This window comes from Chrysemys picta, chromosome 8 (assembly GCF_011386835.1).
Source record: "Chrysemys picta bellii isolate R12L10 chromosome 8, ASM1138683v2, whole genome shotgun sequence".
Lineage (NCBI taxonomy): Eukaryota > Metazoa > Chordata > Testudines > Emydidae > Chrysemys > Chrysemys picta.
The window spans coordinates 65,845,026-65,859,748 of record NC_088798.1 but is presented as its reverse complement, the minus strand read 5'-3'; the positions used below and the strand labels follow the sequence as shown (position 1 = coordinate 65,859,748).

The 14,723-nt window shown below is 58.9% G+C and overlaps 1 protein-coding gene across 2 annotated transcripts; it reads right to left on the bottom strand.

Moving 5' to 3' along the window:
- Positions 1-2,764: 2,764 nt before the first annotated feature.
- Positions 2,765-14,509, bottom strand: PHGDH (phosphoglycerate dehydrogenase). 2 transcript variants are annotated; one of them, XM_005311518.5, is made up of 12 exons: positions 14,028-14,509; positions 13,026-13,177; positions 11,630-11,695; positions 10,467-10,521; positions 10,274-10,372; positions 9,214-9,346; positions 8,317-8,465; positions 7,258-7,410; positions 6,724-6,856; positions 4,727-4,854; positions 3,953-4,181; positions 2,765-3,108 (listed from the first exon to the last, which is right to left on the bottom strand). In XM_005311518.5, the coding sequence occupies exons 1-12, from the start codon at positions 14,163-14,165 to the stop codon at positions 2,954-2,956; spliced, it is 1,590 nt and encodes a 529-aa protein (XP_005311575.1). In that variant the 5' UTR covers positions 14,166-14,509; the 3' UTR covers positions 2,765-2,953. The 2 variants fall into 2 exon arrangements, with proteins under 2 accessions (XP_005311575.1, XP_065410813.1); XM_065554741.1 differs by lacking the exon at positions 14,028-14,509 and adding an exon at positions 13,656-13,857.
- Between the last annotated feature and the right edge of the window lie 214 nt (positions 14,510-14,723).

Below are 14,723 nucleotides of genomic sequence, written 5' to 3'. Positions count from 1 at the left end.
GTGGCCTAGTGGTTAGAGTGTCTAAGTGATGTGTTTAACTATTCTTTGCATTTATATGGTGTCCATTCATTATTGCATCCTCCAGCATTTTGTGATGTTGGCTATGCAGGAGTCTGTCCCATTGTAGACCTCACAGTCCAGCACTTAGATTTGGCACATTCATTCTGAGAGGCAATATAGCTACGTGAAGGATTCTGGGATCTGCCATATTTGAGATCTGAATTTCCCAGTCTTGCAAAATGGGTATGGAGGAGAATGTTCCTGCCCTATCACTTCAGCTAGCACTAGGAGATCTTGCTCTGTAATCAGGGCTGAGCTGTGCAGTGCACACAACTCATTCCAGTCACTGGAAGAGCTGCGATTAGAACTCAGTCTTCTCCAGGCTCACAGCCCTGCCCACCTTTCCCTCAGCCAAAGGATATGTTGATGGTGGAAAAATAATGCTGCACTTATCTGTGCAGCAGATTGGTAATGATGCAGGAGGCTCAGTGGGGCTTGGGAGCCAGCTCAGTGCACTTAGAATGCCCAGGAAACTAAGAGCAAGTGTCTAGCAAGTTCTACTGAGCATGTGCAAATGGTAAATTTCTGCAGCCTCTAACTTGATCACAGCTGTTCATGAGGATATGAAACAGCACCTCTGAGCGCATGATTAGCCCCTGGCCCAACTGTCATGCTCCTCCACCAAGGGATGGTGATGCTCAAGGGGATTTAAAACTTATACATATATTAAGAGGAAATGGGAAGATTTTTAAACCTAATTCTGAAAGGATGACATAATTTTTTCTCAAAAAATTTACCAATGGCAGTGACCAGTTGCGGAAACTTCAACCTGAGGGGTTAGTTTGATGATGTTATAAACAAATGAAAACAAGAGGTATAACGGAAAGTGTTAGACAGCTTAAACTCTAGGGCTTGTGCAGGCTTGCTCCTCCTTGCAGTCTAATACACAAAAAGTGTACCTCTGCAGAATGCCCCCCTCCCCCCCTTTTTAGGGATGGGAGAGGCAGAAACACTTTCAGGCCTTCTCTGTAGAGCCAGAAAAAGAGGGTTCAGCCCCTCTTACAGGTCACTTTATGCATGTGTTCTGCAGTCTATGCACTTGCTAGGTTTTCTAATGGTCCAAACTCTCATTTTACAGTAGAATATGCTAAAGTCCAGCAAACCGTGGGCTTGACATGAAAGAGCTGTGTAACAAATTTGTTATGGAAAGGGCCAGCTGTTTCTGCACTTTCTCTTGGGGGGAGAGAGAGAGGAGGTGCCAAGGCCCTCTCACCATGTTAAAAACGGGCAAAACTTTTTCCAACTCCCGGGGTGACAGTAACTTAAAGGACTTACTGGTACGCCGGAGTCCTGAGCAGGGGGCGTGGCCTCAACCGGAAGAGGTGTGGCTTCAAACAGAAGACGCGTGGCCTTTAAATACCTGGGCCCTTTCAATCACCCCTAGAGCTCCCAGCTGCAGAGGCGGCTGGGAGCCCCAGGGCGATTTAAAGGGCCCAGGGCTCCAGCCGCTGCAGGGAGCCCCGGGCCCTTTAAATCACCAGTCTGGGGAAGCCGGTCCGGTCCGGCATGGCATTACTGGCTCTTGCTGGTATGCCGTACCGGACCAGCTTACTTTCACCTCTGCCAACTCCCCCCTTCTTAACTTGAATATGGCTGGAGAGATGTAGGTTAGTCTCCTACAGTCAGCCTGGCCCTGAGATCAAATCTAGAATATTTCAGCCCCAAAACATGAGCATTGCAAAAAGCACAAAGACATGCAAATAGAAACTGTTTCTATTAGAATCCTGTTATCTTAACTGGGGCTCTTGCTCCAGCTCAGGTTGTAATATAACAAGCACTTCTAGCCAGCCTCACCTAGACTTCAAACAGGGCTTGGTTTTTAAATCTCAACCAGATCTCCAGCCAAACCACTTTTGAAGAAAACTGGCACAGGAGTCTGACTTATAGAGTGTCTGAACCAAACTATAGCTCAGCAATGGCATGGGCAGAGGTGTTGCAAAGGATGGCAGGTCAGTCCAGCAAAGCATCTGTTCCAGTTTTGGACTGGTGGCTGAATCCTTATCACTGGCTGACTGGTCCCTTTAAGAGGGCGTAGGGGTGGTGTCTAGTGCACCTGTGACTGATTACCTGCTGTCCAATTGGGCTTAAGACAAGGAACTTGAGTATACAGCAGCCAGCAGCAGAAAAGGAAGCTGCAGAGAGCAGAAGACTGCAGGAATGTTTGTGACGTCAGACTCCAGCCACGTAGGGGCCTGCCAAATGCAGGGAAGAATTAGGGTGCAGCTGGAAGGTTGGGAAGCCCCAGCACTGAGTAGTGGTGTGAATTCTATATAAACCAATTAGACCCAGAGGGGAATGTATTAAAGGCTGAGGCCTGGAGTTTATGTAAGGAGCCCTGCAGAGGGTAAACCGAGGCAAGGCTGCTCTATAGTGACCCCAGGCCAGGAAGCTTGGGAGGCAGCTGCCCCTTTTATAGTCCCACATCCAGGGGCTGGGGCCAAGGCTGGAGGTATTCCTGGCCCCTCTCCTTTGGGTGTATCTGAGCAGCTGGAGAGGGGTTGGAGTCTGTGCTACCATGGCAGGGCTGTAAGGTGCTGGCCTGCGCTGTGGGCATGCAGTGGTGCCAGCGCAACAGGAGTGAGCAAAGACCTTCTCCCCACTGTGGGTAAACTCCTGCTTCATCCCAAGCATACCCTGTGCCCTCTTCCCCCCCACCCCCGCCTGGGCTGCTGCGGGACACCGAACACAAGACACATGCACATGCTCTCCTCCCAAATGCTGTATTGACTGTGCTTGGATTTCCTAATGACAACCAACGCTGTGCCCAGCTCTCGCTGAGCCTGCTGGCTGGCAGTGCTGCCAGGGGAGAGGTTGCATGCTGGTCTTGAACCTGGCCTGGCTTTGGTGAAAGAACAGCTCTCCTGGGAAGCGGCTGTGAGCTCGCTGTAAAGGACTAGAGCGTGAGCTGGAAGACCTCTGTCACATGCTGCTCCACGTCACCGAGGGCCCCGACCGCTGAAGAGATTCCCAAGATGCTCCACTGTTCTCCCGCCACAGCATAGGAGCTGTGGTAGGACTGGAGCTGTACCCGAGCCTTCCCCAGCAGCCCTGCAAATGGGAACAGCACAGAGCGCTCACACTGTGCGCCTTTTGGGGTGAGGGCACCCAGCTGCAACACAGCCCTTGGCTCTGCCCTGCCTCGACTTAACACCCCACTGAACATCCCTGCGGGGACAGGACAAGGCTGAGAACAGCAGTCTCTTGTGGCTATGAGGCTGGCAGCCCTTGGGCCTTCCCTCACAATCAATGGAAAACTCAGCCCGCCCTGTAGCCAGCATGGCCAAGCAGCGCTGGTGCAGACAGGTCTGTCAAACCCGTTTCAGGGGCAGGGGATATTTAATGGCAAAGCAACACCCGGCCCCTGCCTTCCCCGTCACTCCCCCACCCCCTGCTGCAACTGTTGCCTGCCAGAGGCATGTGGCCTCGTTACATCCTTAGGATATCTTCTCACAGCCCCTGACCCTCAGTTCCCCCCACGCTCCTCCCCCAATTCCCAAACAACTGCCAGGAACTCCCCTGCAATCTCCCCGCTGCACCCTTTCCCCTGTATCTTGTCAACCGAGTGCCCTGGATGAGGAGTGCACGGTGGGGTCCAAGAGACCGGGAGCCCATCACTGGTGCAGGTGGATCACAGATCTGCAGCCCCCTACCTTTCCACTTCTCAGGACTGAGGCTTTGTCTGAGCGATGACTCCCTACTGGGGCACACCGCTCCCCCTGGTAACTCCAACTGCTGCCTGGAGCCCTGCAGCCTCTTAACTCAGCCCTGCACAATGCTAGCAGCAGCCAGAGTGGGACCTCAGCCCTCCTCTTGGTAAGGTGGGACATTCAGGGCCTAACTGTAACTCGTGGACTGGAGGTGGTACGGGCAGGCTGGGGGGCTCTTTCCTTACCGATCACTGCGGGCAGTGTGCTGGCGTTGGCAGCTTTGGCTCTGTACAGCAGCAGGTGGCCGGTGAGAGGAACTGGCTGCTTGAAGTTGGCTCCGTTGAGCTCCTGCAGGATAGGGATGCTGCCTTGGACCGAGCCCATTAGCCTGGAGGGGGTCCCCTGTAGGGTGACCTGCAGGAGGCTGTCACCGTTGTACAGCTCTGGCACTGTGTTGCTGTGAGTGGCCGTGACCTGAAGGGGAGATGACAGCTCAGCAGCCCCATGCCATAGCAATGGTACTTCTATCCCCCCTCCCCCACCTTGGGGAGGTACAGCTGTGAATCGACACACAGGGAGGCAAAGTGACTTGCCCATGGTCTCCCAGGGAGTCTGTGGCAGTGCAGGGAATTGAACCTGGGTCTCTGGAGCCCTAACTACTGGGCCATCCTTCCCCTCTCACCCTCTGCGGGGGCTGCATGCCAGAGAACACCCAGCTGGTGCCAGCCATGGGCGGGGGCTTGTCAGGGCCCCCTCTAGGGGTCCTACGGGGTAGACCATCCAGGAGATGCCAGGTATCCCTGCCTACGTGTAAGGGGTGGGGGGGGTGCCCTGCTAGTGCAGGGACAGGGAGTGTCTGCTGGGGGATGTGATGAAACAGAGCTGGGCTCTGGTGCTGGCAGACGGGCCAGTGGAGAGTTTGCCCCATGCCAGGCGGGCCCAGTGAAGTGACCCAGGGAGGGGACTCCATGTGCACTGACTCCTGGGTGTGTGACTGGGGTCCCAAGTGAGCCGCGTACCTTCAGCCCAGCCTCCTGGGCCAGCAGCAGCCCGTTCACCAGGTTCACATCCTTTTGTGCTGCTCCTTCTAGCAGCCCGGTAGCCACGGCAGGGCTCAGGTAACTCCCGGCCTTCTGCAAAGGCGCTCCTGGGGGTGCAGGGAGCCATGAGGGTTACACAGAGACACGCTAGCAGAGTCCCAGCCGCTGTAGGTCTCCACCCCGTGCCAGGCTCCTCCCACCGCTTCCTGCCAGAGGCCACATTTTAATACAAGGACTCTGCCGTTCCCCTCCCACTCGCATAGCCCAACCCTGCCCGTCACCATCACCTCCCATCATAGGCGCCGACTCTGTGAGTGCTCCGGGGCTGGAGCACCCATGGGGAAAAATTGGTGGGTGCTCTGCACCCACCGGTAGCTCCCCGCCCAGCTCACCTTCACCTCCTCCCCTGAGCACACTGCGTGCCCGCTTTTTCTCCCTAGCTCCCAGCGCTTGCGGCACGGAACAGCTGTTTCGCGCAGCTGGGAGGGAGGGGGGAAGGGGAGGAATGGAGTGCGTTTGGGGAAGAGGAGGGGCCTGGACAGGGATTTGGGGAAGGGGTCCAATAGGGCAGGGAGGGGCAGAGTTGGGGTGGGGACTTTGGGGAAGGGGTTGGAATGGGGGGGGGCAGGGTTGGGGAAGGGTGGAGTCGGGGCAGGGCCGGTGCTGGCGGGAAGAGGGCGCGAGCACCCACCGGCGCCAGGGAAAGTTGGCACCTATGCCTCCCATCAGCTTCAGCAGCTGCTCCCCTGGAGAAGTGACAGGAGCAGAGTAATGAATGTAAATGAGCAGCCAGCACCCTGGGTCCACCCGCTCCCACTGCCTCCCAGCTTGGAAGCCTCTGCTTCAGAGCTTTGGCCAACCTGGTTTTATAACTCCAGAGCAAGTGGGTGTCTGCCATTTCCCCTGGAGACTATTCCCCAACCCCGCTTCCCCTTTCCTGCTGCAGTTCCCCCACCACACTGTGTGAAGTCAGGGCAGGCCCAGCCACCCCACCCCAAGCCCCACTCTGCTCCTCCCTAGAGCTGGTGGCCACTCGCAATTTCCATTTTGCGGGAAGTTTTGACATTTCTAAATGTATTTATTTAAATCTGACTGAAAACAAACAAATGGTTTCAACATTTCCTGTGAAATGTGAATTTCAAACAGGTTTGGGAAGAGTGTTTGGGGAATGTGAAGTGTTTTGTTTGTGCACTGTTTCACGATATGACTTCTGAACCTCTTCCAGTTTTATTGAATGGGGTTTTTGATCGTTACGTTTGTACATCATTTCACAATGGGGCCATAGCAGTAGTGCATGATGTACAAATATAACAATCAAAAACCCCATCCAATAACATTCAAAGAGGTTTGAAGTTAGCAAACAAAATTTGGAAATGTTACAAAATGAAAAATTTTCCCTGTGTGAGAACTTCTTGAAAGTGATTTTTTTTAAATGTTTAATTTAGACAAAAATGGCATTTTTCCCATCAAACGAGTTGATGAAAGTTTCCAGCCAGCTCTCCTCTTCCCCCTCAAAGGGGAGACAGGGGGGGTGAGCAGCCAGAATATTGCTGGTTTGTCCCTGGTCTGGGCCCTTAGGGGATGTCTACACTGCATTGTAAAACCGACATTTTGAAGTGCGGACGCAGGTCAAGCCAGGAGGTCTGTGTAGTGCAGTATGGCCAGGTGAGACCTGGCTCCAGCAATTGTAAATGCAGTTTACAGTGCAGGGTGGACACTCAAGCATGGGCTTGGAAACGCCAAGCCCAGGACCACAATGCAGTGTAGACATACCTTCAATTGCCACATGCCCTGTCCTGCCTCCCCCAGGGCAGCCCTGGCACTGCACAGCACCCCCTCTCTGCAGCACTGCTGTGTCAGCACAGGGGCAGAGACACAGGGCCAGCATTCTGCCTGCCCAGCTCCTGGAGAGCACCAGCTGAGCCCCACCCCGTGCGAGGAGCTGGGTTCTCTGCTGCCCAGCCCTGCAAGCTCACCCAGTGTGGAGACCTGCACGCTTCCCTTCACTGGGCTGGCCAGTGTCTGCAGCAGCACACCCAGGGCTTTAGCCAGGGCGATCCAGGGCTTGGTCTGAGGTTCCAAGGCGCTGCTGAGAGCCTGGCCGTTTACCTGAGGGCAGAGGGAGGAAGAGGAAAAGGGGCTGAATACATAGTGGGCTGATGGGCTCTCGCTTGCTCCTGTAAAGCGCTTTATATCCAGAGATCTGCCAGCACTTTACAGAGGAGGGCAATAGCATTACCCCCATTGTACAGATGGGGAAAGTGAGACACACAGCAGGGCTGTGACTTGCCCAAGGTCAGCCAGAGCCAGAAATTGAACCCAGGTCTCCCGAGTCCCAGTCCAGTGCTCTAGCAACTAGGCCACACACGTTCTGAGTCCTGGAGCAGAGGCAGAACCTGAGGCAGCATGAGATGTTCAGTTGGCTGGGCTGTCTGCTCGCTGGGAGCTCTGCTGGGGCAGCGCCCATCCTCGCTCACAGCCTGCGTCCCTCCCCATGCCCCCTCACTCACCACGCCAGCCAGCGCCTTCCCCTGGGCCAGGTCCACAAACTGAAGGGCGATTTCTTTGCCACAGCGACTCTGTGCTTCCCGGGTGCTGGCGCCCAGGTGAGGGCAGCTGATCACATTGGGATGGTTCACCAGGGTGCGGTCCCGGGGTGGCTCCTGCAGACACAGCCTGTCCTGTTAGCCCGAGCCGCCCTCCGGGTGAATGGCCCTGCCTGAAGGGGCATTGCAGCCAAGCATGGTGGAGACGTGGGCACAGCTCCCGGCCTGCAGGCTGGATGAGCAGCCGGGGCGGTGTTTCAGTCCCAACGGCTGATGCAGGTGGGGAGGGTGCAGCTGGCGCGCAGCAGGGGCACAGCACCTGGCACGAGGGGGGGTGTCCTGTGCCATTGGCCTACACGGGGTGGGGGAGTCTTCAATCCCACGTGGAGGGCAGAATTAAGGCTGGTTTGGGAATGTTACAGAGTTTCCAACGGCAAGGCTGGGACCCAGCTCCTCCCCCGAGCTGGGTGCAGATGAGTGGGGGGTGGACGGGGTGGAGCGAGGGGCTGGCTCTGTGTGGTGGGGAATGACTGCCAGGGGGCAGGGAAGTGAGCGTCACAGCTGGGTAGGGGGAAGCAGAGTCAGCCCAGGCCTACAGGCCTCGGGCTCAGGGCTACGACAGCGAGGGTGGCTGCTCACTCTGGGCTGAGACGTAATGTTCTCCAAGCAGCTAAACCCTGATATCAAACCCAGCAGCTGGCACAGGGCCCCGAGCCCTGGCAGAGTGGAGTCCATGGCCAGTGAACGAGCCAGGGCCCTGCACCCACTACCCTCAAGGAGCTACAAGAGCAGTACATGGACCAGGAGTGACCCACCCTGGGCAGAACAAGGAGCAGGATCCTCTGTGCCTCCCAGGCAAGGCCCGAGGTCCTGCAGCTGGGATGGGCCCTCTGTTTCTGTGCCCACCCTCTTCCCAAGGCAGCAGGCCTTGGCTTGGGGCCAGGGCCCCCCCATCTGCTGTGGCAGTTCCAGGGGGGGAACGTGCTCTGGGTCCCGCCTTCGCCCGGGGCTCCATTTACTTACCTCAGTGAAGACGTCGAGGCCGGCCCCCCCACACTGGCCAGACTGCAGTGCCCGGAGCAGCGCCCCCTCATCCACAATGCCCCCTCGGGCACAGTTCACCACCTGCACACCCCACCGGCACTTGGCAAAGGTGCTGTCATTCAGTAACCCTGGGGAGAGATAGCGGGGGGGGGAGGGGGTAGAGCCTGCCAAGGAGCTAGCTAGCCTGGCCCCTCCTCCCAGCGTGGGCTACCCTGGACCCTCCCCCACCGGGAATCCCAATTAACTGTGTGCAGCTGGTCCCGGCCGGCAGCAGAGCACACACCTACTGGCCTGAGCCCTGGGGAGGGGTGGGGGGGTGGAAGAGACACACACACCCTAGTCAAGACCAGAGGGAGGGCTCTAGGGGAGTGTCCCTTAGAGTCCTCTCTGCTGCGATCCCATCCCCTGCCTCAGCATCCCCCTGCCTCTGTCTCCCCTCACTGCTGGGGCATTCTCTTTGGAGGGCCTAGCTGTGAGCCCGCAGTCAGCATGACAGGACCCCCCTTCACCGTGGCTGGGCTCCGCTATTGGCAGAAGGAGGATAGGAGCTTGTGCACTGGGCTGGCATGGCTCTGCCAACATGCCACCCTCCTGACTGCTGCCCCTGCCATTCCAGCCTTGCCCCCCCAGTATGGCTCTGCCAATGCACCATCCCCCTGACTGCTGCCCCCCGGCACGGCTCTGCCAGCACGCCACCCCCCGACCACTGTTATCCAGATCTCCTGCTATGGGCCCCCCAGCTTGTCCCGCATGGGGCTGTATCTGACTCTCCCCCTAGGCCTGTTTTCACCTCCAGCCCCCGGCCCTGTTAATCCCACGGCCTCCAGAGGGGAGAGACAGGGGCTGGTGTGGCTGCTCTGGGCCCTGCTCCCCTACCTGTGGTGGTGGGCAGGAGCGGCGTGTGCACCGTGATGAAGTCGCACAGGGGCCAGATCTGCTCCAAGGGCAGCTGCTGCACTCCGAAGGCAGCCGAGTCCTCGGGTGTGATGATGGGATCGTACCCTATGGTCTAAGCACAGCCATAGCCACTCACACAACCCGAGCTGGCCTCCTCAGCTTTGGGTGACAGGCCCCCCAAGCCCTGGGGGAGGGGACCTTGGGCAGTAGGGGGCCCATCATGAGGGCTGTCCATGTCCTTCCCAAGGTGCAGCAGGGAAAAAGCCCAGTGGGCAAAAGGGCTGGGGGAGGGGCCACAGCAGGGCCCCCTGGGGGCGGGAGGGGGAAGAGCTACTGATGCACAGGGGGCAAGGGGCCGCCATGACTTGGCACTCCTTACTAAGCAGATCCAGAGCCCTGTCCTGGCTGGCTGGGCTCTAGTTCTGCTTGGGCCATGGCTGCATCCTTGCTGGAGGCTGCTTTTGCTGCCCGAAGCGGCGCCCTCAAAGCCCCTTCACTCTCGCCAGGGAATCCGCACGGCACCCAGGCACAGGGAGCTTTCCCACAGTGTCAATACCGTGCTCCTGGCCTTCCCATCGTACATAGCTGGCTAACAGGGTAAGTCTCTGTCTTCCCAGCTGCTCATGCCCCCTTGGCTGCGCTGTGAGGTAGGAGTGCGAGGGGCACAGTTAAGGGGAGCTTCCCCCATTGCCTTTCCTGGCTGGGCACGGCTCCGTAGTCACACCAGTCTAAGGCACAAGAGACGCCCATGTCCCCAGAGAGGCTCCGGGCAGGTACAGACAGGGCAGCCCCCTCCTTAGAACCCCCAAGGGCTGCAGCTGCATGGAGAAGCAGATTAACCCTTTCTCCTCCATTCCCGTGGCTGGAGGGAGAATTAATCCCCTCCTCCCCACTCCGTGTGTGTACTGGGGGAGAAGCATGGGGCACGTTAACCCTCGCTCCCCTCCCCCCGGGCATGACCTGCCCTGCGCCTCGCCAACCCAACCGAGCTCCTGGGCAGTTTAACCCTTTCCCTTCCCTTCCCTGCTCCCTCCCTTACCTTCATCCCGAAGGCCTGCATCCTGATGGCCACTTCTCTGCCGATGCGGCCAAGGCCCAGGATGCCCAGGGTTTTCCCGTGAAGCTCCATTCCCATGAACTAGAGTAGAACACAGACAGGGCTGTGACTATTGGCTCCAAGGCCCCCCTCCCGCCCCCCAAGCACTGCCACGGAGACGGCACCGGACTCTTACCTTCTTGCGGTCCCACTTTCCCTCCTTCATCGAGGCGGCTGCTTGGGGGATTTGCCTGAAACACCAACAGCCTTGTGGTCGGCAGAGCCTGCAGCCCCTGGCTGAGCCACCCAGAGCCATCCCCACCCCACTGTGGGGTCAGTGCCCTGCAGAGCGTATGAGCCCCGGGGGCAGGGGAGTGCTTTGTGAGCACTGACATGCCCCAGTGTCCGTGCTCTGCAGGGCTACAGCTTTGTTCCCTCCCACCCAGCCCCAGCTGGTCTGTGGGAGTCGCGGGCCGCGGAAGGAACTGGGCACATGGCTGGGCAGCTTGGAGTCGGGCCAGTGGCAGTGATGGTGAGCAGGGGACAGCCAGGTGCCAGGGCTCTAGGTAGGGGCTGGATCAATGGTAGGGACTAGGGGGTGCCCTGGGGGCTCTGTGCGGGAGGGGTAGGGGCAATGGCAGCGATGGGATGGTGAGTGCCCTGAGGGTTCATGGGCGGGGGGGGGGGGGGGGAAGGACAGGTGCAGCAATGGGGTTGGGTGGGTGCAGTGATGAGGAGCAGGTGATGGTGGCTGCGTGACAGTGTGATCAAAGTGGGCAATGCAGAGGGACTCAAAGCTGCCTGTCAGTGGTGGGGAGGGGCAGTGCCAGTGGGGCACAGGCAGGGTCTCGTGGCTCCCTGCTGGGTGAGGCACTCAGAGCCACATGGCTGGGGATGGGGAGCCAGTGGCTGCTGGATGTTTGGTGCTCTGTGCAGGGTGGCTGGCAGTGCCAGGGAGTGGGTGGGGGTCAGGTACCCGAGGCCCTGTGCTGGGGGCAGTGGGTTCAGAAGCTCTGTGGTGGCAGGGGTGATGGGGAGACAGGGTTTATGTATCAGTGGAGACGGGGAGATGGTGCCCTGGCTTTGTGCCTGGGGCAGGTCAGAGCTGGACGTCCAGGGCTCCGGGGCAGTGGTGGGGTGGGAGCTGGATGCTGAGGGCAGGGGAGATGGGGATATGGGGAGGAGGCACATGCTGGGTAGGTGGGGCAGAGTGCAGATGAGTCGGTGCAGCATGTGGCAGAGCACAGTGCACTGTGTGGGGGACTTGGGCTGTGGGCTATTCCTGAGATCCCCAAGCAGTGATGGGGCTGGGGGGTGCTGGTTGCCCAAACCTCCCGAGGGGGGGGCAGACGTGCTCACCTGGCCAGGCTCAGGATCATCCCGCAGGTGAGCTCTGCTGCGCTCAGGCTGTTCCCAGTGGGCGTGCTGAGGGCAGAGCAGAGCACATTGCGGTTAGCACAGACATCGGGGACAGGGGAGCCCTGATGGGCCCCATGGGGCAGGCCTGGGAGTGCTCCTTGCAGTCACTTTCCCAGGGCTTTGGAAAGCCGGGCTCCCCTCCCCATGGGAGCATGGCCTCTGGCCACCAGTGAAGCTGCTTGCGGACACTCAGCCTGCATGTGACTTGCCAACATTCCTAGCCATGATGGTTCTGAACTGGCTGCACTGGCTATACTGTCACTCCATGGCAGGGGCCTCCGGGCACAGACCTCAACGCTTCGCTGGCTCCGTCTGCTGCTGTCACATCAGCCTGCAACATCTAGCTGCTGTCACCAGTCTCTTCCAGCCGTGCTGTCCCCCACTTTCTCCCTCCTGCTGAACAGCTGGGTTGGGTCAATTCTAACCCCCGCCACCCCCATGGTAGCTGTGTTTCCCCAACTGCATCTCATTCTGTTCCCGTGCCACATTGCATACACTCTGCAGCTGGGATCGGTTCTTGGGGGCCTGCACAACCTGTTCACATCAGGGGATCTGCCCTGGGGGACACTGCCCCCGCCCCCAAGTGGCCCATCAGAGCAAGCAGGGGGGGGGGGGGACTGGAGCATGAGCTGAGTGAATAACCAATCTGTCGGTTTGGTGGCCAACATGAAAAACGCAAAAGAACAAAACATTTCGTTTGACTCAAAAATGAATTCGTCATTTAATTTTCAAGGGTTTTTTTAACTTTTGCTTTTTAACCAAGTTCAGCTGGATTTCAGAAGTTGTTTCAAAACAGAAAGTCAAAAGGCTTCATTGCAAAAGTCAAAGTGAAATGTTTTCAAAGTTTCACTCAATTTCTGCCTGAATTGACTTCCTGAATTTGACCCAAAACTGCATTTTTCAACAGAAAACTAAGTACAAAAAAATGTTATGCTGCTCTAGGTGGAACATCCAGGAGCGCCATCAGCTCCAGATGCGCTGCTAAACCTCTAGGACCTGACCCAGAGCCCTGTGCCCCCCACGAGCCCCCGCACTGTAAGAATCCCACTAGAACAGCTCAGAGAGAATGGGAATGGAACCGTGCCCATTTCAACTCCTGTCTATTCCCTGGAGCCTTTTCTAAGTAATGGAGTGGCAGGAGGGGTACCACATGCCCACACATCTGCAGGTGTGCACCCTGGATCTGCTCAGATGCTCCCCCACCATACCCATGCATACAAGTGCTGACCTCAGACCCTGTGCTCTGACCCTGCAGAAACTGGACATATGCTGCCAGGGCCACCACAGCCATTGTGTGGGAAGAAGCAGCTCTGTCCTGGAATCAGACTGCTCTTACTTCATCACCAGGATGCCCTTCCTCGTAGCTGCCTCCACGTCCACATTGTCGACGCCGGTGCCCGCCCGCCCGATCACCTGCAGCTTCTCAGCGGCCTGGATGACGTCCGCGGTCACTTTGGTCGCTGAACGGACAATGAGCCCATCGCAGTCCTGAAGGGGTGAGTGCCGGAGTGGATGGGATGAGGAGGCCAGAGCCCTTCCCCAGCTTCCATAAACACTGCTCCCCCCACCCCTTGGTGTGAGTCTTAAGGCCAGAAGAGCCCCTAGCCAGTCTGACCCCAGTATAGCAGTCGTGGGAGCCGCCCCCAAGGTTCCAGCCCAGAGCCTGGGGTTTAGACAGAGACGCCCCAAGCCAGGTGCAAAGTGACAGAGACTCTACCCCGTCCCTAGGTGAAGTTCCAGCAATGGTTCCAGTCTGACTCTGCCCTCCCCCCCGGGGCTTTGCTGCCCCAGGGGAAGAGACCCACCCATCCCAACAGGGGAAGCCTTGGCTGTCCTGACTGTAGGAGCCCCTGTTCCTCCTGCCCCTAGTCACACCAAAGCCTCTGCTCTGCTCCGAGGTGGGGCCCTGCCTCTCTCCTGGAGCCCCTCTCCCCACCCATGCCAGCTGAGCATGCCTAGCACCCACCATAGGCACGGGAGCTGGAGGGCCCACTGGCTCTGGGGGACTCTGGCTGGGGCAGTGCAGGTGGGGGGCAGAGCTCGCCAGCAGAAGCTGGACCCGACCCCGTCCGTGCAGCCCTTGGCTGGACGATCGCCCCCGCTCCTGCCCGCGGGCCCCCCCGGCCCAGGCCTCGAGTCCCCGCGCCGCGCAAACACCCGCGACTGTTGCATCAGGCGCGGGGCGGGGAGCGCTGCATGGAGCCCGAGCCAGCCAGGACTCGGGGGGGGGGGGGGGGCTGTGCCGGCTGGCACCCGGGAACAGCCCGCGCCCTCTACCCAGCCTGCACCCCACCGAGCAAGGCAGCTCCCCAGCAGCCCCCATCCCTGCTCCCCGCACCTGGATCTCCGCCAGCAGCTGCTCCCGGCTCAGGTTGGGCTTGTCCAGCGCCTGGATGCCGCCGGCCTGCAGCAGTTGCTTGCAGCAGGGGTCCAGGTTGTCGCTGAGCAGCACCTTGCTCAGGGTGGCGAAAGCCATGGCGAGCGCAGCGGCTGCGGAGAGCTGCGACCAGCCAGACACTGGAGGCTGCACGTTTAGCAATTCGGGGGCTGCGTGTTCAGCTCAGCAGATCTCCCTAATCCCGGCTAGCCCCTCCCCGCTCCGCAGTACCCCCGCCCCTGCCTCCCCCAGCTCAGCAGGCGGGGCTGCGCTCCCGGAGCACAGAGCGGGACAGCGCTGCCCTGCAAGCAGCGGTCACATCATCCCGGCCCGGGCTGGGGAGCATGCGTTAGGGGACCTGTAAGAGCGCTCAGGAGCCCGCTGCCTGCCCTGCACCTGGGCTGGGGCTTCCCTGCACAGCAGAGTCCAGACTCTGCCTCCTTAAATGGGGAGGGGCATGGTGCAGGAGGGGCCCTTCCCCTGGAGATGGTCTGCCCTGTGGGGACAGCGACAGCCTCCCCTGCAGGCTAGGGGAGGAAGGGGGACCTGGCCAGCAGCTCAGCTCCCCCAGGCCTCAGTTGGTCTGTCGGCAAAGTGGGGTTAATAAGGTCTCCTTCCCATGCAGGGGCCTACACATCCTATGTCTGGAGAGAGAGC